General features: G+C 39.8%; 1 protein-coding gene across 7 annotated transcripts in view; it reads right to left on the bottom strand.

Moving 5' to 3' along the window:
- Window positions 1-25766, bottom strand: part of LOC121877657 (histamine H2 receptor-like) — a 62473-nt gene that overhangs the window by 20505 nt on the left and 16202 nt on the right. For 6 of the 7 annotated variants that reach the window (XM_042383467.1, XM_042383468.1, XM_042383470.1 and 3 more), the window contains exons 2-7: window positions 17176-17359; window positions 9244-9417; window positions 8353-8566; window positions 6531-6709; window positions 4461-4574; window positions 3713-3975 (exon numbers count right to left, since the gene is read on the bottom strand). In XM_042383467.1, coding sequence (XP_042239401.1) covers window positions 3713-3975; window positions 4461-4574; window positions 6531-6709; window positions 8353-8566; window positions 9244-9417; window positions 17176-17359 — 1128 coding nt within the window. The remainder of the gene's footprint in view (window positions 1-3712; window positions 3976-4460; window positions 4575-6530; window positions 6710-8352; window positions 8567-9243; window positions 9418-17175; window positions 17360-25766) is intronic. The other variant, XM_042383469.1, reaches the window with a different exon arrangement.

The following is a 25766-nucleotide window of genomic DNA, read 5'->3' as shown; positions in this document are numbered from 1 at the left end:
AACATAAAAACCTACCTTCATTAATTGGCTAAATTCACGCGTACTCTAACCTCGGGTTTCGAAGAAGTCTTATACCGTGGCTTACAGACTTCCTCAGTAACCGACGCCAAGCTGTACGCTTCCGAGGGCCTGTCTCCACCTTTCAATCACTCACCTGTGGCGTCCCCCAATGCACTAAGATGGGACCACTATGCTTCCTTATGCTTATCAGTGATGCCCTAAGAGAAACCCCTGCTCGCTGGAAATATGTCGACGACTCCACCATTGGGATCATCATCAACAATTCTGCTCCCGACTATACCGCCCTTCAGGATTTATTGAAAAGTCTTCAAAACTGGGCCACCAACAGACACGTCACCATCAACCATACCAAGACCATGGTTTTGCACATCAACCTCTCCTCCGACGTTGTCCCACCCCCTTCCATTACTTTAGGTCCCAACACACTCCAGATTGTAGATTACATTAAGCTCCTCGGCGTCACCATAGACAACAAACTAAATTGGAAACTACATATCAGTGAAGTTGTCAAATCCTCCAGTTTCCGTCTCCACCTCCTCCGCCGACTCAAGTCCCTTGGAGTTCGTGCAACCGGGTTTCTTCGTGTTTACTCAACATTCATACTTCCCAAGCTCACCTATGCCTCCCCTACCTGATCTTCCTCCCCAAATGCCACACAACGTAAACACCTAGAAAAAGTGCAAAAGAGGGCATGCAAGATTATTCTCTTCCCTTCCTACTCCACATATCAAGAAGTGCTCAACACACTGACCCTCTCGGCTCTCGCTGACCATCACCACGACCTCATCTGCAAATTTGGTGAGAAGCTTCTCCATCATCCTTGACACCGGCTCCCGCTACCACCTGAGATCCCTCGCCCGATAATTGCTGTTCGACACCACTACCGCATCCAGCCCATACGAGCACGAACTGGTCGCTATAAGAACAGCCTAGTCCTAACCATTGTAAAAATTATCAATAACTTGTAATTAATCAGTGTATTCTCTCCTAGTCAATCTTACTTTTTGCACTGTCACTATGATGAAATGCCCTGTAGTTTGAGCTTCTTCCCACCTAGTTATTATATATCATATTTGTATCACTTATGTTACTTGTATATTATTTGTAAATAAAGAAACCCATTCTCCAATTATGTAACTGTATATTTTCAGCCTTCCGGCTACCATGCTCTTTCAATAAACCGTTAATTATTATTATTAATTATTATTATTTCACACACACACACACACACACACACTTCCTTACATCTATGAAGTTTAATTCTTGATTTTAATGTTGATCTACAGTACATGATTTAGTGGTTATTTCACCTAATATAAAAAGTTGAATCACCATAGACCGAGAAATTGCCTTTGAAATCCCATTAACTTATTTGAGCTGATGTCCCTACACACGTGCCCAAAAAATTTTGTTCCAATCAAAGTTTAATGTAAGTTTAATCTTGGCTCTGAAAGTCCAATACGGATTGGTTTTTTGTTTGATGGTTCTGTAGATTGTTTCGTAAAAGGAGAGAGAGAGAGAGAGAGAGAGAGAATAACATTAATGATTATACCAAAAATAATAACAATATCAAAATTAAGAAAATATAATGCATTGTACCGTATAGTAAGTGTACAGCCATGTGCATTGTACCACACGGTAAATGGAACATAAATACAATGAAAATTATTGGTAAAGGTTCCTACTACAACCTCCGTCCTTACCTTGTTATGCTGACGGGTGCTGGAGTTAAAACATCTCCCGCAAGTTCCACCAACAATCACACAGCAGCCGTATAAACCCATAGTAAAGAGACGTGAGGCAACCGAGGAGCCTTTGTCTAAGAAACTGAGCGACGTCCCATGGGTAATGTAGTGGAAAATCGTACCCTAAAGAGCTCTGACTTCCCCACCCGGAGAAAATATATCGTCCAGGTTCTCAGTTTCGTTGATTAATTCACTGAAGAAATATAAATCTTAGGTGTCTGGGATGAAGGCGGTATGTGTTATGTAATACAAACTTAATTATAATGATTCGTTTCGGAATATCACAGTCAAAGTTATCATTCCTCATTGTTATTGCCATCGCGACTTCCTTGCTTTAAGGCTCCACATTACGAGTAGTATACATCCATAAGTTTCGTTGATTTCTCTTCCCTTTTTAAATCTAGTTCATAAGAAAGTTAGAGGATATTCGTATATGTGTTTGTTTACTGTAGATTAGAGAGAGAGAGAGAGAGAGAGAGAGAGAGAGAGAGAGAGAGAGAGAGAGAGCCTATCTGCGTGCAAGGGGAAGAGTGTATGTGTAAGATAGATAGATAAATAGATAGATAAAGAGAATGTGTAGGTGTGTCTGTGTGTGAGAGATAGATAGATAGATAGATAGAATGTGTGTGTGCATGTTAAGCATAATAATTCTTCATTTAACAGAGTCCCGTACAGTAATCACAAGGCCGCGACAACTTCTTTTTAACCTCGTTCCTGCACTCTACTTAGGGTTGAGTGATTTCAGCCTCCCTCATCATCCTCACAAAATACGAGGACTATACGCCTACGGGTGCGTTACTTCCCTTAACGTAATGGTGTAATTCCAGTAATGGGCACAGCACACCTACAGGTAGTTGGAGGGAGGCACACACGGATGGTTTGTGGGAGTGGTGGTTGAGTAAGAAGGAAGAGAGGCTCGGTGACCTATACAGTGCACCTCCGCCAACCTCATATGATACACTTTTGTTAATTACCAATGTTATTCTTGTTAACATTGCACGCCGGCCATGTTTTATTAATATTTCGTACTGTAAATGTAAATCATATACATAGTTACGAGTATATCAGTTTCTCACATATAATAGAAAGTGAATGATGAAATAGTGAAGGTAATTACTCCTTACAGTCACCTGTATTCTACTCTATATCTACCTTGGTTTAGTTTATATCCTGTTCACTTCCAATGAATTTTACTAAGAGTATTTTCAAGCAAACTGCCGCTTACACAAATCTCGTAGGTCCGTGCACATGTTCTTCATGTGTTTCTGCACAATAGTTCACACTAATGTTATCGGAAGGTTTAATCCCTATTTTCAGTATTTTTTTCTTACTTGATATCATAATTTTACGTTAGGGTTTTCATTACGTCGTGGTGGAAGGTATACTATTGGCGTACCTTTACTTCACTCAGTATTATAACACAACGTTCATCACATAATCTAATTAACTACAAAACGTCTGGGCAGCGTAGCAATTTTAATAAACTAAATTTCTTTTCTGCATACTAAATCTTCATCGTATAGTATTATAACTTTATATTCATTTATAAATACAATTATGAAATTATGATGCCCATATACTGTATATTGTCTATTTATGAAGGTGTTGGGAGGCAGGCGTAGACATAGGGGGCTCAGGTCGTTAGCTGAGGAATCCATCCACTACACATATATATATATATCATGTCCACTATACAATCGTCTACATTCTACACCATACTCACTACACTATCGTCTACACTATATGCAATTATCTACAGTGCATCCATTCGATGTCTGGTGCACTGTATCCACTACACTATCTATGCCACTTCAACTTCACTATTACTTTTAGCTCAAAATTCTCACCTTTCGAGGCACTTCTAGGATGTTTATGTATGTCCATTCCAATGAACGCGCGCACACACACACACACACACACATAAACAAATATATTGCAGTACTCACAGATATTGCCTGTTTATGGAAGAAAATGGAGGCGGAGTGATGTCACCGTCAGAGGAGTATGGGGGCATGGCTTGAGCGGCCGCTGTGGACAGAGCCGTAGCCCCACTCAGACCGCTAGTGCTCAGACCCCCACTGAGGGCCCCACTAGCACTCATGGGCCCGCCCAGGACCCCCGTCAACCCTCCACCCAGACTAGATCGAGAGGTTGTCATGTTGGGTTGAAGGCCAGCCAAACCCTCAGCTCGGTTGGTTTGTTCGTCGTGCTGAAAGATCAACACTACTGGATTAAGAAGGTTTCATGGCTTTCTCGTGGAGTATTCTGGAGTCTGTGTAAGGGTTAATATGCATTGTGACTAAAACCAAACATTAACTGTACCTCTGACCTTGGGAACTCTGTTATGTGTTATACTCCATTTCGAGATATTGATGAAAAAAAAATATACTAAATCACTGAAAAAAACTTCCGTCTTATGAATCACTGACAAAAACTATGAAATGAACACAAAAGAGTACATAACAAAAACTTTTCTAGGATTGACCAACATTGACCCCAGAGCGACACACTGAATAATATAACCCACTTTAACCACACACTGTACATTAACCACTTGACTCTCACGATCTTATTTACGGTTATGAATATGTAGTAGAATATAATTAATAGATTATAATTATTTTATTTCTAAACTTATTTGCTTTCCTATCCTAGTATCACTCCTATCCAATAATTATACATAACGGGACTTACCGAGGAACAGTGACAGCACATGATGTCAGTGACGGCCTTTCTGAGACCCTTGTGGAGTGCCAGGAACAGTGCGGGGTTGACGAAGGCGTGTACGTAGGCCACATGTAGTGTCACCTGTGGTTAATAATAGTTATAACCCATAATACACACACACACACACACACACACACACACACACACACACACACACACACACACACACACACACACTCACCTCTCAGGGACCTGGGGATATAATAGCGGACCTTCATCGTGGTTGAGAAATGATGATGAGGAAAAGAATTAGAGGCAGGAGTGTTGAGTGAAATAGATGTGAAGTAGCAGCTGATGATAGTGATTAAACGTGGGAGTTGAGGATGATGGAGGGTGAGGTGGTGGAGAGTGAGGTGGTGGAGGGTGTGGTGGAGGGTGAGGTGGTGGAGGTGGAGTGGTGGAGGGTGGAGTGGTGGAGGTGAGGTGGTGGAGGTGGGGTGGTGGAGGGTGAGGTGGTGGAGGGTGAGGTGGTGGAGGTGAGGTGGTTGAGGTGAGGTGGTGGAGGTGTTGTTCAGACGACGTTTTGGAGACTTTCAATTTTGTTTTTTAGAAGTGTGTGTGTGTGTGTGTGTGTGTGTGTGTGTGTGTGTGTGTGTGTGTGTGTGTGTGTGTGTTTTGTGACTTTTAACTTCCTCTAAAATGCCTGGACATCAATTACGCTTTTTATCTCTAGAAACTTAAGCAACCATCTCCTCATGCATGGTAGGAAGAAAGAGATCCAGGCTAATCTAAAACCGTATTTCCTTCCAACAGTTGCCATTGCTTTCGACTTTGTATCAGTCACTCAGATAAAAACATACAAAACAAGATTCCAAACAGTAAAGCAGCATCAGAGATAAACCCACATCATTGTATCTTCTGGGATTGATATTAACAAAATGATAAAACATGAATAAAACTATGTTGATATTTTGTATATGGTATAATATGGGGAATTTTGTTCATGGGGTTTACGTCATTCATTTACAACCACTGTTTTTTTTTCTTCATATAAACACTGGTTAATTTTTTCTGTAAGTTTAAAGATTACGAAAAAAAAACATTAATCTCGGATGTTTGTTGGTGGTGAATGAATTGTTTTAATCTAACCCTTCACGCTTGATTTACATTCACTCTCTTTATCCTGCGTAGTAAAATCTCTTTAACTCTGAAACACAACCCACCTTCACAAGTCGAGCTCTGTGGCGTGTAGTACGGATAACATTGTTTTCTATCAGATGGTTCATAAAAAATAATTACCCTTAAACCTTTGTAACATAAAACATGGCAGGTGGATTTTCTTTCAAATGTAAGAGAGAAATAATTTCACAAAATCTCTCGAGTGAATTACTTGCTATCGGTGTAGAGGATTTAGCTCCCAGGTCCATAGAGTACTGTATAATGTATTAAATTTGACGGTAATTGGTGAGGTGGCTGGTGCTGCTACACTGTTTACTTATGATAATGCCTAGGAAGCCTATTGGAGAACTGAATGGTAATCCTATCCCCACCATCACTAAAACTACTATCACAGCTACCACTATTATCACTAACTCTCCCACCACCATCTTTAACTACTATCATCACTATTACCACTACCACTACTACCACTACTAACACTATCATATTAAATGCCACCATCACTGTCACAATCACATCACCAACATCATTCACCATCATTATCATTCACCATCATTATCACTTAATAACAAAAACTCTTCATCGGCAGCATTGTATTCATCATTATTCAGCAGCATTCACCTTAATCACCATTTAACCAGAACTGATTAGCGCTCACCAACTTTTCACCAACATTAACCACTTCCTGAGAATTGACCTTCTTTCACCAACACTCACCATATTATTGCCTCCCTAGAACTCACCGTAGCTCATAACTTCTCATAAGCCCTCATTACCTTTCCAAAATTCACCTTTCACATCCTCTCATCAATACACAGTTACACCTCTCCAGAGCTCACAACATGTCACACTCACATCACCTCAGAATTCACAACTTCACAACCACTCAACCACACACCACTTTTAATAACCTCTTACCTCATGGCTTAGCCCGGTCTTGCCCCCTGATGGAGTGAGGAGTGTGACGAGGAAGAGAGGACCCCAGAAGACGACATAGGCGACGGTCACCACCACAAACATCTTGACTCTCTCTACACCCTCGCGTTCCATCCTGGTGATGTAGTTGTTGACCTGGTGGTGTTCCCTCGACTCTGGGTCTGTGAGGGAAGGAAGGAAGGAAGGGTTTAGTAAGGGAGGGGAGGGGGGGTTAGAAAGGGAAGGATGGTTAGTAAGGGAGGGAGGGTTAGAGACGGAAGGAGGGATGGTTAGTAACGGAGGAATGGAAAACCAGTAAGGTAGGAAGGGATTGTTCATTAAGAGGGGGAGGGATGGTCATTAAGAGATGGAGGGCTAGAGAGGGAAGGAAAGAGGGTGGGAAGGTCAGTGGAGGGTGTGTGAGGGTAAAGAAGCGGATGATGACAAACTGAAGGAGAATAATAATTACCTCGACAAAGAAAAAATATATTAACGCGCTTGACTGTTGTTCCAGCACGATTAAAAACAAGATTGACAAAGGGTAGAACCTCACAGAATTATTGAAGAGTAAAATACGTGGTTTTATATGATTATCAGTTACATATATGATTTTATTTCTGCTGAATGAGTCTCTCGTTTAGACATACGAGTATGCATCACAAGAAGAAGAAAATTAGTCATCTTTCTCGAATTGTAAAATCTATGGAATTTAACAAAGTGTGGTTTTAAATAGTTTATTCTATGGTTAAGGCGTAATATTATGTTTTACGTGACACTTTGAAGAGGTTGACTTTCAAAACATATCAAGAGCTCAGTGCCATAACACCATGCGGATTATTAATGATATTAACAAAATTATCACAATACTGGGGAATAATCTAAGTAATATGGCTGCTGTTTTTACGTAAGTTTCTTATAATTTTCATGATTTTAATCTTCACTTTCCAACCCAGAGGAACATGCTTAAGGGAAGCTCTTGAAAAATCCTGTAATTTTAGTGGTAATAAAGAGAAACGAACTACCAGAGTTTAAGCCCTTGTGCGTGTGTGTAAATCAATATTCACCATTCCTTCCTTCCCTCTTGAGCCACCTCACTGGAGCATCATCATCGCCCGCTGTGAACTTGACGGCTCCTCACCGCTTTACCCCTCACATTATCTTTTATTAGGCCCGACACCTACGGGTGAGTGGTGGAGCAACACTCACCTGTGAGAGTATAGCCCAGCCTCGCTAACACACACACACACGAAGAGTTCTACCTTATTTCGAAAGTTCTAAAGCATAGAACTATTTCAGCTGCCGTGTTTTAAGTGTTAACACTCTCCTTGAGTAGACTCAAGTAGAAGTGGGTCCCATAGGCATCAATGTCCATTAAGGTCACTGATCCTTTAATGTAATTCACGATACAAATGTCAATGTGGCGTCAGTTAATACATATGATGTGCTAACAAGAGTATTGTACCACAGAACAATATGTATGACTTTGTAGACCATGTGAAGATATCTACTGAGTTTAAACTCAATATCATCAATATTGTTTAAGGCAGTAATTAATCCCAAACACCACTCATCTGCGGGTATAGTTATGTGTTCACTGGTTCTTATGCATCCTTCTCCAATCTCATGACACACGCCTATACTAAACTAACTATAAACATGCTTAAAGTTAACGCTATCATACCTAAACATAATCTAAGTCTAATCATTCCTAATTTAAATGTAATTCCGACTGAACTTAGACCTATTCCTGACTTCTCCATACTTAACTCTCACAAGTCGACGTATTTTAGTGTCTGTCAACCCCCTCCCCTACAGCGGCACCCACCTTGGTTTTGTGGCTGGGTGACGCTGATCATGGTGGTGACGAGGGAGGCGATGCGGACGGCCTCGAGGGAAGAGGTGGAAAGGTCGCGGTATAGCTTGTAGAGGTGGTAGACGGTGAGCAATAACACGAGCACGTTGATGATGATCCACAGCACGTTGAGCACGTAGTGCCGCAGTGGACCAGTAATGAGCGGACATGATGGCGCGTTGTGCTCCTGTAAGGGAGATGAATGTGGGAGTGTGATTACCTCTGGGTGTACGTCTTATGGTTTATTACCGACACTAAAGTATTACAACGGATAATAATGACAATAAGGATGAAAATACTACTACTTTTGCTTATAATATTAATAATAATGAAAAAATAATAATTCATGCCAACCATTACCTTTTTCCATACTTCTGAAACTGATCGTTGACATTGTTATTTATGATGCCAGATAAAATAGTACTATCAGTGACGTTAATACTATCTAACATCTCTCTTGTTGTTTTCCTTGCTGACATACACATACAAGGGTCGGTAGTACGCCAGCTAGTGTAGGCGTCAGTCAGTAACAACAAATATGAGTGATAAGTGAGGTCTCCAGCCTTCCCAGTAACTCAGTGACCCTTGACCTTCTCTTCTGACACACACACACACACACACACACACACACACACACACACACACACACACACACACACAAGGAAGTCTTCGAATTATGCTATGTAATAATACAGTATGTGTAGACAGAAAATTAATAAAGAATACGTAAAAATGGTTAAAAAAAGTGGGGGTGACAGTACATTTCCTCACAGTCAAACAAGTATTCCTATTCTCCTTTCTCAGCTGACTACTCAGAGACAGGTAGATTAACAGACAGGCAGACACACACCCACCCTCACCCACCTCGTCTATATTAGCAGCGAGAGCCCCTGAGAGGAAAGTAGGGCCCAGATTGATGGTGATGGAGGCGAACCAGATCATGAAGGTGCCGAAGAGGACACACTGCGGTGACTCCATCAGAAGAGGCATCATCTTGTGGTCCGAGTCTTCCGGCAGGAGGGGCGCGTCGTTCAGCACCTGTAGGAGACGAGAACGAGGTGGGGCGTCCGTGCTACCGTTTTATTATGGGGTGAGGGATGACGTTGGGGAGAAGGGTTTTTTTTATGAATTAATGTTTAGAGATTTGATATTAGTCACAATTTTATGTTGGTATCAGATTTTTTTGGTGTGGTCATTATCGTTTATGTTTTTCGTTGATATAAAATGACCTAATTTGACCTGACAATTATTCGAGGTCGTAAAATAAAGGAGTGTGATATATGTAATGTGTGTGAGGTTAAATTCGTCATTATTATTTTATATCTACCAGTAAGGATTTCTTTCGTGTGTGAATGAGCTGTTTTTATTTTTTTTAATATTAAGGATAGAAAACATATATACATTAATAAAATTAGGTAATGAGGCATCAATTCTTCTGTCATCTCAATATTTTTTCTTTTATCTTAACTTTTTTTTATGCATTTCATTCTAGCTAAACGTCACTGAATTATTATAACGTATCTAACTGCTACACTTACATGGCCTGCAGGTCAATTTATGTAAAGGTATTATGTACTGTATAATTATCATCTGTCTCATAACCAACACTACACGTTCCGGGTTTCACTTGTCATCCGGAAAGTCATTGATATAAAGAAGGTTATTTTCCTTACAACCTGGTGCCAATTGGGTAAAGGATTATTTTGTTACGTGTGAAGAAAAACTAATAATGACTGTTTATAAAATATTCAAAATGGATATGTTGAGTATAAGGAATAATGAAAAAACAAAATGAATGAACCTAGATATTAAAGATACAGTGTATAAAATGTATGAGCCAAAATCATGAATTCGAATTTGGCAGAAAAGCTATTTAAATTCACATACATTCTAATTTCCCATAATCTCTCAATCAGTGTAATTTTTTTTTATGTAGCGTCGTAACCTACACTATGGAATAATAAGATGAACACATACGTATATAAAGACACAAACTTTGGTATATTTTAAGGACATATTGAACATACAACAACAAATTAAACTGGCACTCAATATTTTTTGGGGGGGATTCAGGTGAGGGAGGGGGGGGGGTTCGGGGGTTAACTTCATTTGTTAAACTTGAAAGTGTGAGAGAAAACATTTGGGCTTTTCTTAGGTGATTTACACACATAATAAAGACAATTAAGTGACTAGCCCCTCATGGTTATATACTGTAGAAGCTAGACAAGAAGGATAGGAGGGGGGGGGGGGTATGTAGGCTATAGAGTAAACATTAAACATTAGCCACATTAGTGAAATAATAGCAAAACCTGTCAATTGGTTTTGTATAATTTTTTATTTGTCTTATTTTTTTTTATAAGCATTGTAATTTTGCTGCTATATGTGAAATTTTGAAAAGTGTCATTATTATAAAAGTGATCATCGGCAATACGTCAATTTGGAGATATATTGAGAAATATGGCACTTGGCGTGATAGGTAAGATAGTGATACAGCCATCATGTGCTGGGAAAGGCTGTGATCCACATTATAGTACGGACAACAACACTCCTTGTTTGTAAGTAATTTATTATATGGACAGCGTAGTGTAACCTCGCAAGATTTAACACCATGGTGACTTGTCTTTTACCTCGAATATTTATAATTTAAAATACACATAAACTTCAAAAGTCATTGTAAACCTTCATTCTCAAGTAATTATTTAGAGTCTTGTTGTATCGTTTTAATTAATTATATGTATTTAGCATTAGTAAAGCATTTTGTTACAGGAAAAGTTGTCGTGTTTAGTTTTCGTTGTTCCCGTTGATGTAACTCCCCCGAAACTCCGTCATGACAGAACAATAATATAATCGCTAATTAAATATTCACTACTTAACGCACAAAACCATTCTTTATGAATATCAGTATCAAAGGAATCAGATGGTGTCAGAGGGGCTAAGGCAGACTGTCAATTATTCATTATATTGTGGCTAAATTCTATATAAGTAGGTACCAATTTTGCTTATGATTTGCTGAGGTTATAAAGGGCATTTCATTAACCAGCGGTTCCCGATTTTTCATTTTTTTTTTCATTTTTCAAGTCTCGGAATTTTCATTTTTAGTTTTAGAATTGATGTCTGTGGGCACTTGATCTACTTTTGTGAGTATTGGCAGACGCAAATATTGTTTACTTGTCGCAACAAAGATCTGAAGCTGAGAAAAATGACTTAAATTGATGACAAACATTTGAAAGGTGTAGAGGCTTTCAGGCGGTAATATCATTAATACCTAACATTAAATTTCGAATGAGATGATGTGGTCAGTGGTAGAAAACATCTTCAGTATGCGTCATGAACTAATGGACATCACTAATAGACAGACTTGATAACATGACTAAGGCACATACTACTGTATCCCTTCGAGGACGTGAAGATATTACACAGGTAGTTAATCCTTGTTACCGAAGTCCTATTATACACTAACACTTAAACTAGTAATATCTTGGGTAAAGTTACATTGCTATAATAATTTCAGAGACATGAACCTTATCCCTCAGGCAGCTATATATGACTAACCCTGATTTTTTATTTACTTTACTAAAAAAATATAAGTTATTCACACTTGGTAGAAATCAATAGGTCTATATATTATCATGTTTTGTCTCAGCGCTTAAAGGAACTCAAGAAAACAGTCCAGAAACCCCAAAGCGTAGCAACAACAACAGCAACAACAGCAACAACAACAACAGCAACAACAACAGCAACAACAACAGCAACAACAACAACAGCAACAAGAATAACAGCAACAACAACAACAACAATAATAATAACACTGTAAAACAACGACAACAACAATATTTCAACAGTAAGAATAAAACTCACAAATAGTTCGGGCAGTTTATAGAAAATACATAATGACGCCGAGTAATATTTTCTTCCTTGTTAGTCGTATTGGATGATATCAAAGAAGTATTGGTCTCTCATATGTATAAATGTACTGTACCTTAGACGTATTGTGAGTAGAATGAAAGACAAATGAGAATTGAGACAACATATTGCAGTAAAGAAAATATAATAAAAGGGGTATAATTACTTATTTCATATTCACACCTACATTATCTGCTTTAATTAACCTTATATCTGATCTGTATTTCAAAATTTTAAACAAGAGACAATACATAAGGGTAAAAAGCACATATTATTTATTTGTTGACTTTCTGAGTGCATCCCCAGCGGTAGGAGGTGGCCACAGGATCTTTAATTCTTTCGAGAGGCAAAGAAATTTTATCTTTATTTACATTTTTTCTTGTAGTATGTTGTCTGAAGTCTTAATTGTCTTTTATTCTACTTATAGCGTTAATAAGGTACATTTATGCACAACCAAAACCACAAAAGCACATCTCCAACAACAACACAACAGCATTAAAACAAAAACAAAAAGAAACGACAACAAAAGAGAGAATGAAACAAAAATTATGACAACAAAAATACCAGGAACCCAAACAAAGTTACAGCAGCTAGAAAAAACAAACACAGCAGCAAAGGCAGTTACAGTTAAAGAAAGAGCAGTAATAGCAGCGTTATAGCAGCAGACAAATTATAAAAACAGTAACAGCATCATCAATAAAAACAAAAATGCCTTAGCAGCTGCAGTAGCAGTGAGCAACAGCAGCAGTAGCGGTGTCAATAACTTTAACGTCAGCAGCAGCAGCAGCAGTGTCCAGCTGTAACTAAGCAACAGCTTCGATAGGAGCGGCAGCAGTAGTGTCAGTACCAACAGCAACAACAACAGTAGCATCAATAACAACGGCAACAACAACAACAACAACAGTAGCATCAATAACAACGGCACCAACAACAGAAGCATCAATCAACAACGGTAGCATCAATAACAACGGCAGCATCAATAACAACGGCAATAACAACAGTAGCATCAATAACAACGGCAACAACAACCACAACAACAGTAGCATCAATAACAACGGCAACAACAACAGTAGCATCAATAACAACGGCAATAACAACAGTAGCATCAATAACAACGGCAACAACAACCACAACAACAGTAGCATCAATAACAACGGCAACAACAACAACAGTAGCATCAATAACAACGGCAACAACAACAACAGCAACAACAATGTAGCATCAATAACAACGGCACCAACAACAGAAGCATCAATCAACAACGGTAGCATCAATAACAACAGCATCGGCAATAACAACAGTAGCATCAATAACAACGGCAACAACAACCACAACAACAGTAGCATCAATAACAACGGCAACAACAACAGTAGCATCAATAACAACGGCAATAACAACAGTAGCATCAATAACAACGGCAACAACAACCACAACAACAGTAGCATCAATAACAACGGCAACAACAACAACAGTAGCATCAATAACAACGGCAACAACAACAACAGTAGCATCAATAACAACGGCAACAACAACAACAGTAGCCTCAATAACCACGGCAACAACAACAACAGTAGCCTCAATAACCACGGCAACAACAACAACAGTAGCATCAATAACAACGGCAACAACAACAACAGTAGCCTCAATAACCACGGCAACAACAACAGCAGTAGCATCAATTCAACAGCCACAGTGTCGTAGCAGCAGTATCAGTATTAGCAGAAGTCGTATCAATAACAACACCAGTAGCAGTGATGATGACGGTAACATAACAGCAGCAGCAGCAGCAGTCTCTACAGGGTCGGGGTCGGTGACTCGGACCGTAAAACTAAATGAATCATACACTGGAGCGGCTCCCAATTTCCTTCTCTCGCCACAAAATATTCTTTTAGGGATGAGTGTTTGACCTTTCAAGGGGTTCTTTTTTAATCAACGGAACGACCATTTCCTTTACGCGATGGAGGAATTATTGTCTCCTTTTTTTTTACGACTTGTAGGCATAACAAGATAATCTGGCGACGTAAAAGCAAGATCGGCGTCTTCAGTGTCCAAAAGTTCTCTAGCAGGGAAGGAAGAAACAATTTTGTGTGTGGACAAAAAGGCGACCAAAAAGGGGGGGGGGGGCTGTGGGAACCCGGAGGTCAATTTGAGTTGGGGATATCATATGATTTTTCTGTGGGTTCTCAAGAGACGATTTCATATTATTACCTCGTCGTTTATGTGGGGTGCTGCGCTGAGGGAGGGAAAGAGAGTAGGTGATATAATTTAGAATATCACAAACATAACTGTACAAAACTGAGCAGATTATTAACTACAAGGACCCTGGAGGCTGGCCGGACAAAAAACAAAAACAAAACGATTATAGTCTTATGTATGACCATAGAATAAGAATAATAGAATATTAGACCATCTTAGAGTTAAAGAATTTTGTGGGTCTGAGCTGAACTGATTGTGTGTGTGTGTGTGTGTGTGTGGACGCACTAAAACTAGGTGATCGTTAGGCCGATTTTGTTCAAAGTTGGTGCAGTTATTGTGTTCAACTTGAAGAGGACCAATTTGGTGTTTTTATCTAATTTTTTATTTTCACAAACTCTTCTTCACCATCTCCATTACCAGGGACTGTACAACTTTATATCGCTTTATGCCTTCATGGACGCTGCTCTGTATACTGCAGGTAGTACAGTATACCGATTAATTTTTGCCAATTTGTATTTAAGTGGGTCATCTAACAGCGGGTGTCCCAAGTAGAAATGACCCTATGCAGTGGAAAACCTCCCAGCACCACTTACCCTTCCAATATCTCCTCCCTCCCAGCACCGCCCCCTCCTCCCAGCACCGCCCTCCTCCTAGCACCGTCCCCCTCCTGCCCCCTTTCCCAGCACCGCCTCCTCCCAGCACCACTTACCCTTCCAATATCTCCTCCTCCCAGCCCCTCCTCCCTAGCACTGTCCCCCCCTCCTAGCACCGCCCCTTTCCAGCACCGCCTCCCTCCCACTCTCCTTACCCTTCCAATATCTCCTCCCTCCCAGCACGCCCCCTCCTCCTAGCACCGTACCCCCTCCTAGCACTGCCCCTTTCCCCTCGCCTCCTCCACCGCCTCCTCCCAGCACCGCCTCCCTCCCACTGCCTCCCTCCCAGCACTGCCTCCCTCCCAGCACTGCCTCCCTTCCACACCGTCCCCCTTCCTGAATGCCCCTTCTCCTCCCTAACACCCCCTCCTTGTCTTCTTAACCCACATATACATAGGCTGTAAGTACATGCAAATATCTCCCAGCAAGAGTTTTGAACGTTCCTACTGGGTGTCCGATAATAATAGGATGTGCTGAGGTGATTGGCTCCTGAAGTATTGGGGGAAGACCTACACCAGCTGCTCTGCCTTACATGTAAAAAGGAAAGAAAAAGAAGAAAGATGAACTAAAACGCTGGTTTGTTTTTCTTTGCCTGGGGTTGCTGTCTTCGCTTCAGGTTGGGATCAGTTTTGTAAATTATATTAAATGTATTACAAAAAGTATTAATGCTATTCATGAAAAAATATAATCAGATTAATTATATAACAAAATAGATTATTATTATGGTTTCTTTGATTAATGGTAAACGAAATTAGTTTGAAAATGTACGCATTATGATAGTAACATACAGTATATTCATGAAAAGGTAAATTAATATTAAATCTAATTATATTCGTAGAAAGATTAAATGGATTGTTATTAATAGTGACGTGCTTTTAATTATTGCAAAAAGGTGGACTTGTTTTAATGTCTTATGCATCTTCAGTCACTCACCTGTCAGTTCTCTATCATTTTATGCGACTCAAGGACAAGCTGTCCTACTGAGAATGTTGTCTCGGGATCTTGTATTTTATTTTGTCCCATTTTAAAATCTTGCATGCGATTAAATCGAAATTGAGTTTAATAAATGGTTTTCTTTTTCATCCGAAGACAATACGTCAGTAAAATACCATGAAAACAACAGAATGATTCAGAATATGTAGATGGGACTTAATAAATAAATATTATAAAGAACTAAAAAAAAAGACAAACAAATGAAAACTGTGATGAGTGACACAGGTGTAGGAGGCAGGTGTCACTGTAAACTCCTGGCCGCTGAGACTGGTTGTACCGGTTTCCTCATTCTTGTCGGTACAGATGGTCTATAAATTGTAAATTATGAGGAGGGCCACTTCACAAACATGCCTTTGTGTCAACAAACAACTGGGTGACCTTGGCCTTGCAAACTCATGCGTTAGACTGCCCACGAGGACGTCACTCCGGACAGTAATGTACTGCTCGTACTTTTGTTAAGTCTTCTCTCCTCTGCCTTCGTGTTATTTATGTCAGACGCTGTACACTGAGGTGGTGACGACAGTGGCCACCATTTGGTCTTATGAAATTGTCAAACACAACTCAGGTGATACCGTACTATTAATAAACGGTCTTTCAGGTGTTATTGAAATTCTGAATGAGAATGAAGGTTTATAATGACTGTATAAAGAATTAGTATGAATATGGAAAATTTACGAACCCAAGGTTTGTCACGGCTCATTGTTCCCGCTAGAGAATGGGGCTTTGAGTCCCCTGAGAGATAAAATATGTTTTAGAAGAGAATATAATTGGCAGTAGCTGTCGGTTCTTTATTGACTAGATCAGTTTAGGTAAAAGGTTAGGTCAGATTTAGTACAAGGTTTAGAGTAATTCTAGGGCTAGATTATTGTGTAAGGTTAAAGAGCTCATGTCTCTCCTTCCCGGGACTGGCTCCCAGCACTAGGACTGCTCATACACTCGCAAGAACACACCACTCCTCTGCAAGCAGCGTAACAGAGTAGCGCCTACAGCGGAAGCTACACACAGCGAGTTTCTACGGGGGCCTACATGACTCAAGAGACTGTTCCTTTACTTGACTTAATACCGTTGTTAACATGTTGATTGTGGACACCGTGACCAGCAGCAGGAAGGCCGTCTCCACCAACGAACACTTGGTCACCGGCTGGCAGCTGTAGATGGATCGTCCGAGTGGAATGAGGATGGCTGCCCGACCACAGTCCACCATTGCCTGATGGAACAATAGACCTTGCGACCACCTGTGGACATAACAGAAAAGTTTCCATGTTAGTGAAATTATATGGGATTCCTAAATTTTTATGTATAGGCTGTGCAAGATTAGAGATAAGAATTGTTAGCTTCACTTTTTAGGAAAATACTGGAAGTCTTCTATCCTCGACAGTGATAAGAGGGAGGACTGGAGGTCGATGTCACCATGCCTGGAAGAATTGATGGTTATTGCCTCCATCTGTGGGGCGGAGAGAAAGAAGGTCAAGGGTAGCTGTCTCCATCTGGTGGGATACTCCAGGTTCTTGTCACCATAGGTAGAGATATTTTGGTCATCTTTCATCTGTTAAAAGATTGGGAGATGCACAGAGAGGATAAAGAACAACTCAGTCAGTGTGATAACGAGGAAAATATTTATTATGATGGATTGGATGATTAAGGAAATATTACTGATCGGTGTAAGTTTGGTATAGGTGACGTGTACCTGAGAATGATGGTAGGAGTAGCGGGAGTAAAGTCATTGGAATATTATCACCATATATCTGTTAGTACCAAGAGGAATACATAAAATTTTCACTGATCTAGAAAATTAAGAAAATGTCATTGTGATCATGTATCGTAAATCATGATCACATAGAGTTATAAGTATCAGAACCTTCTCTTCATGAATAAGGGTACAGTGTCTGGATTCAAGAACAACACCGAGCCTCCCTTACTTGTTGATATTCAGTCTCTGTAACTGCCCTAGTAGAAGTGTTCAGATATCACGTTCCCAGGATATCTTTTCAGCTTACCTCTGTCTTTCCATTCAATTACCCAATATTACGCTAGTCTCCGAAAAGCTTGTTGACGCCACAGTAGTAAACAAAACCATTTTTTTTACAACAATGAAAAATAAAGTATTACACTAAACGACAGATACTGACAAAAAATGGCAGAACTTTTCCGTGAAATATATAAAAACGAATTATTTATTTTTATACGATGTTAATGATAAACCAATCAGAAATATGAATTTCTAAGTCATTCTTGTTCTCCGACTAAAAAGCGTCTCACGTGAGCCCATATCTTGTCACTGGTAAATAAGTCTCAATTTTTTTCTTTTCTTTTGTGAGGCGAAGAGGGCGAACACCAGGAAGACGACCAACAATAAGAGAGGCGGTGCTCGTGTTGTATGGCGGCATGACACTAATCTCAAAGGAAATTGCAGGGCTTTGTTGAAGCAGAGAAAAGAAGTGCGTCATATGGAGGGATAAAGAACAGGGAAGGGGACAGGGAATCATGTCATATAAGTGGCTGGGAGATAACCTGGCAAGTGCTGTAAAATGGTGACGTAAAGAGTATGTCTTATTGATGGTAGCAATGTGGAAAGTTCATGTATTGCCCTTAGTATATTATAATTTATTGTTTAACAGTGTATATCACACACACACACACACACACACACACACACACACACAGCGTATGTATATATCCTTATGAGGCTGCCAGTCTCATCACATGACAAAGACGTACCTCCCAGCCTAACTCTGGACAGCGGTCCTCCTCAAGATGTGGGAAAGACCGCAGCATAACCCTAGAGGCGGACCTTACAGAAACATGATAAATGATCTGACGGAGGGAGGAAGAACCCCCACGGGAAGAAAGGCTAAACATCTGTTCCAAAACCCCGACCATGCCACACTGTTGAGAAGCATTAGGCCTCGCCCTCAACCTTAACACTTCCAAGAGGGAAATCAACTCTGCTGAAAAGAACACGACGAGACGAGCGAGGAACGCCTTGCTAGACACTTACAACTCATCATTACCTTTATCACACCTGTACACAACAAACTACCGCAACGGAAGCTCAAACAACAGCGTAGAGCACTCAGAGGTAAGTGTTCCTCTATTGTAAATTAAATCCACAGCTCGCTCTAACACTGTACGGAAGAATTGCTACTTAAATATTACTGAGCGAGTGGCGTGACACCTGACAATAATTTCTTACATTTCAGGAGAGGTTTACCTTTTTTTTCAATCATAGTAACCCCACTCAAGGCTTTTCCATTGTCTTCAAATAGCTGCCATTAGCCACTATCTGTCCTGGAACCTTGAAATGTCTCCTTCCAGCCGCGGCCCACGAGATACCATCGCATCCCAGCTACAGATTTACGAGAGCCAATAATGGAGGTCCTCCTGGAATATATTTGGCTATACCATTCCAATTTCGGGAAATATTTTTGTTCTCTGACCAGGGATCAAACCAAGAGATCTAGGTTATTGAGACTCATGCATATCAACTGAATTCAACATTCCTACACTACATCTGTTTGTATCACACTGGGACAGAACCATGATAAGATTTACGTTCGTGTTTATAGAGAAAATAAAATAAAGTTTTTAGATCAGCCGACAAATTCCCCCAACACTTAATCCAAGGTATAATGATCCTTTGCGTGTTGTATCGGCGACCGAACTTAATTTTCTCTTACGATTTTGCTGTCATTTTTATAAAGGGAATTATCGCTGGAGTTTTACGTAAAGATATACCAGTTTAGATTTGGTTAAGTTGGCTTATATTAAGGTTTGGTTAGGTTATAGTTAGGTTAAAGTTAGGTTAAGGATTAGGTTACTTTAGGTACTATTAGTTTGATTTAGGATTAAGTTAAGGTTAAATTGATTTAAGGTAGTTTTTCGATAGTTTAAAGTTTATTTCAGTTTGGTAAAATTGAGGATAGGTTCAATTAAATTTAGATTAAGTTTGGTTAATGTTAAAGTCAGGTTAATATATAGTTAGATGAAGTTAGAGCAAGTGAGATTGAATTAGATTATACCAGGTTAGGTTGAATTAGATGAAGATTAATGAGGATCATGTTAAGCCTAGATTATGCTTGGTTAGATTATGCTATATTACGGTTTTGTTTAAGTTAAGGATAAGTTAAGGTTAAGTTGAGATTATAGTAGGCTAATGTTAAGTTAGATTAAGTTGCTATTAAAATCGATTAAAGTTTGTTTAGATTGGGAGAGGTTAAGGTTGCGTTATATTTGGCTTCTATTTGGTTAAGGTTAGGTTAGTTTAAGGTTGGGTTAGGTTTTAAGTAGTCACTATGCCCTTGACAAGCTTTTACCCCTACCGAAGCGTTCACGGTTACACACACACACACACACACACACACACACACACACACACACTTATATGAGAGAACTCATAGTAAACAACAATACAATTGGTTTACTCTATTAGGATATAATCTCAACTTCTTTTATATTAATTCTTTAATTTACTTACAATGAGGTTAAAGATTATTGAAATTTAACTCAAATCTAAATATCATCGATTTCCTTCAGCTTCTCAGAGTCAGTGCGACGGCCAAGAATGCAATTGCATCTCGCCCCTGGATTTGATCCTAAAAACCTGAAACAAGCGACTGTTTGCTCTTGGTTTTTGGTCGTTTCAATCAGCCTTGATCCAATTTGAAGAAATCGGTCATTTTTTGCCTCATGGGACACGCGATCCAGTATTGATATATAAATACATTTAAGTGTTTATTTTGTTACGTTTTGGTGAAGGCAGGTATCGAGTGAAGTAGAAGTACACAGGTAACCAGCTGTCCGCCATTTTTACCATTTACCTTGTAGGAACACTTTAAGGAATTGTCAGGCCTGATAAAACACAGTTCTCTTTCTTCTGGACTTCGGGATGTAGATACGATGCTGTTGATGATGTGTGGGGCTATAGGCGTCCAGTAGAGCCATACCGGTTCGCTCTCTTCTTTCAATAAAACAACTGAGAAAGTGATACAAAAGACTTTAGAATTGAGTCCGAGATTTAGGTTTGTTAGAGGAAAGTCCACGACATAGGGACAGATTACAGCTAGAAGTCGAACAATCTCTTGTCCTGGTGGCGCCGTTACAGCTGGGTTACTTATGAGCCTTTGTCAAAGCTGGCCCAGGCGGATCTCTGGCTGCAGCACTCCAGAAGCGTTCCTCAGTGTCTCAGGAAATATTTTAACCAACAGCACACTGACTGAAGCGGTTGACGACAAGTGCGTTGGTTGTGTGCGACTGTGTGGACACCTTAACCCCATCTCTCACAGAGACATACTTTAGCTTACTCTCTATCTTTCTCTCTGAATTTTCCAAGAAGTTTAGGGGGTTCTTTCCAACACGGACGTATGCAGAACTTTGCATTCACTTTGAGGCTTTTGAAAGAGGATGAATAGATAGCCCCCCCCAAGCAAGTTAGCTTAAGTCTGGGTAGCTACCTGGTGAGGAAGTCGAGGTATCATATCTATACAAAATTGTGTTGAAAAAATATGACCCAACGGACGAAGAATTTTGACAACCCTACCGAGACAACAGCAGTCACAGTGTTCATTTTGAAATTCATCGATCACCCCACAAAGAGGTCGTTTTTTTGAGTGACTGTACTAGCTGTATTATTAATCATTTTGCTTATATACTAAATTTTTTCTACATGATCAATCCCATTTGGTGTCATGATAAGTAATTTATTTATTATGATTTTCCAATAGCTCAGTTGTTCATCCATGAAATGAGATGTCAAAGGTACTGTGTCATGTGAGGGAAATTTTTACTCTATTTTAGCTAACTGCTGTATGGGTTTAACTCTGTGTTAATTTCTGGGCTTTATATTGCACTAGAATTATAGGTATATGTTACAAGCTATAATTTGTGACAGGATTCAGGGATAAAATTTTCCAGTACAGTTTCTTTCTCTGGTAATCAATTCTGAAGCATCTTTAAATCTCTTATATCATATTGCATTATTTGACTCGATTATTACTTCCCATGTTAAGGATTAGAATTTTATTGTTTTTGATATTCTGTTTAACAACCCACGTTCTTCTCTGTGTACTATCAATCCACGCTCTTCTATGTGTACTACCAATCCACGTTCTTCTCTGTGTACTATCAATCCACGTTCTTCTCTGTGTACTACCAGTCCACGTTCTTCTCTGTGTACTACCAATCCACGTTCTATTCTGTGTACTATCAATCCACGTTCTATTCTGTGTACTATTTTTCACACGGGAACTTTAGAAAAAAGAACATTCAAGTTTACAGACAATATAGAAGGTTTAAGGATAGTGTATTGTTTACTAAGGATGGTTTTGCGTATTATTCAACAAAGATTCCATTACCAGGCGCTCTGTAGGGTTGGAGAGGGTAATGATGAAAGTAAAGGTTGAGTGTTCAGGTAATACCTTCTTTAGCAATGAAATTTCCTTAAACTTAATGTGTTTCTGAAGTAAATTTCCATTGGTCTTAGGAAGTCATTGTTATAAAGTTCTTGTTGTCATGTTTGTATTTCGCGTTTTATCCTATTCTTTTAGTTTACTGGTACACACACACACACACACACACACACACACACACACACACACACACACACACACACACACACACACACACACACAATGATTGGTTGTCAGTATTTTATGTTTGTTTTACTTTATTGATGGAGATAAACTATTATCAAACTGTTGTGATGAAGTAAACATGAAGAAAAAACTAAACTTATAAATACATTAAGAAAATACAATAAATTAAAGATATCTTCAACTATCTGTCAAGCAGCATTGAAGTTCTACACAAGAGATGCACTCAGTTAACGTGTAGAATGAGCGTTCGAATGTAAACACAGTAATTACTCTTAAATTAGCTGTGTATAAAGCGTATAAGAGATACTCATTTAGACGTAAAGGAGCACTCAAAATACTCATTAGAACGCGTGGCAGGTCGCTACTGGGGTTCAGAGAGCCAATAAACTGGTGTTTTAAGGAGGCCATAAAGACGTGACTAGAATCCCTTCCCCTGGGGCAACTGATCCTCTGCGACATCACAAAAAAGACCATTCTCTCTAAGTGTCCAGCAGCCAATAACTCCCACCAACAAAAAGAAAATCAGATAAGAAAGATTTCTTCGTTGATAACTAATGGATTTGATTTGCAATGAGGTTTTATCTATATGTGATTCATTGCTTTTTTCATCTCAGATTCCGATCAGGTTCCAATTGTGTGTGTGTGTGTGTGTGTGTGTGTGTGTGTGTGTGTGTGTACAAATATTGCCTTTTGTTCCACTTGTGTGCTATTAACGTATGATAGAAGCAAGAATAAACAAGAAAATAGACACAGGAAAAAAGAAAGAAAAGAAGAGACTAGAGAAAGAATAAAGTGAGAAGAAAATATACGGGAACAGCTGGAATCCATCTTCCGTTATTCTCCACACGGTATCCATTTGGTGGGTGAATCCCTTGCCTCCCCTGGCCACCCCAGCCCTACCTCCTCTGCCACCCCCACCCCCTACCTCCCCTGCCCCCTACCTCCTCTGCCACCCCTACCTCCTCTGCCCACCCCTACCTCCTCTGCCACCCCTACCTCTGTCACCCCTCTCTCCTCACCACCCCCTACCTTCTCTGTCACCCCTACCTCCTCTGCCACCCCTACCTCCTCTGCCTATTTGTCTCCTTTTCCTCCTTCCCCCTCTGTCAACCTTCGTTGCTGCCTACAATGTTTTCCTGCCTAATATTGTTTCTTGGCTGTATCTCATGGCTTTGTCTCCTAGATGTGTCTCATTGCTGTATCTCCTAGCTGGGTCTCCTACTGTAGATGTGTGTCATTCCTGTGTCTCCTAGCTGGGTCTCCTAGATGTGTTTCCTAGATGTATTTTCTGGTCATGTCTCCTGGGTATATTGATTGAGCTCGAAAATGTAAGAGAACGAACACACACACACACACACACACACACACACACACACACACACACACACACACACACACCGTGATTGGATGTCAGTATTCTATTGAAGATGAATGAAAATAGATAATACACTTTCTTCTAGCCGTCTAGCGTATAGTGGTGAGAGCATCTCCTTCGTTACATCATAATGTGCCATTAGTGAATCATAAATCAGGAGGGTGCGTTGACTCAACCTGACTCCTTGTGGGGTGTGTCAGGTTGAGAGAGAATTACGATCATCACCCTCTGAATAATTGTGCTAACCTAACCTAACCTAACCTAACTTACGCGATGTGTGTAATGTAAGTTCATGCTTATCTATACCTATATTCAGATGGTCATATTTCAGAAAAAAATAATCGAATCAGAATAAAAGTGGGATAATTTTTTTCGAATATAGTTATGCAATTCGTATCCAAATATGCAGAAAGTTTAAATCTCTCTCTATGAATTTCTCTTTAAATGCAAATGGGACTTATTCACCATTGATGACCTTTTATCCCCAGAATTAAGGATTATTTTGCGTTCCAATTCTGTCTCTCAGTATGATTATACAGTATATTAAAAAAAAAAAAAAAAAAAACTCCATATTAAGGCAGTAAGCAACACGTGCCCCCCTTCAACACACACACACACGCGCGCGCGTTAAGAGACTAGGTTATTGCACTACACTTCCAGGACACGATAACGACCTAAGAGAGCCACTGAATCCGGGTCAGTATTCTCAACACAATCTTAACTGCTGTGTAATCTAAACTTCTCTCACCTACAGACGAGATGAAGCTTGGGTGAATTATCGACCACCTAAGGTATACACAACTAATAGCGATTGCATGATGCTATAAATCAGGATGAAAAGGGAGAAATAAAGAGTACAACTTATCAGCATTTAATGTGCAATAATGATTCTACTGAAGAAATAGATATAAAGGTATGATGTCATTTCATGTCATGTCAATTTCGTAATGTTTCTGGGAGAGTAAGAAAAAATCAACAACAACATTGACACAAGTGGATTATATATGGCACTGAAAGGTACTGTACCAGTTACTCACTATCGTACAACCTGCTGCTATTACTTATGCTGCCTCTCCAGTTGACAATTCGAACCAAACAGGACATTGTACTTGTCCAATGCTGAGCTTCTGACTACCAATCCGAATGCCAGTCAGCAGTCTCATGGATGTACACTGTGACACAACCTTCGCCGAGAAGCCACATCCCTAACACACGCTCCCTCTATTAGTTCATATCTAACTTTGCAATCACAGTATCACACCAAGACGATAAACTAAGCCTGGGTTCCATTTTCGGATGTTCGGGTGTTCTACAGTTCAGTATTCAGCACATATGATACTCGTGAAGGTCTCTGAGACAAGATAACCCGAGTTTTCGACTGTGTTCATCAGTGTGTGTGTGTGTGTGTGTGTGTGTGTGTGTGTGTGTGTGTGTGCCTGCGTGCGTGCGTGCGCGCGCGCGCGCTCCGTGCAGGTGAACGGGAACTGGTGGCCAACTTTTTGGATAATTTTCTGTCATTTTCCTCCCGTCTCCCCGGAACAACATGGAAACTTGGATATACAGTAAATAGATTAGTAGGTTGGGTTAAGGGGAAAATTAACCAGGTAATTGATGTATCATGTTGGATTATCTCTTAAAATTGTCGGCCATCATCCGACACATGTACACCTAATAAAT

The sequence above is a fragment of the Homarus americanus genome, unplaced genomic scaffold, assembly GCF_018991925.1.
Source record: "Homarus americanus isolate GMGI-L3 unplaced genomic scaffold, GMGI_Hamer_2.0 scaffold13550, whole genome shotgun sequence".
NCBI lineage: Eukaryota > Metazoa > Arthropoda > Malacostraca > Decapoda > Nephropidae > Homarus > Homarus americanus.
This window is presented reverse-complemented; position numbering and strand designations above follow the sequence as displayed.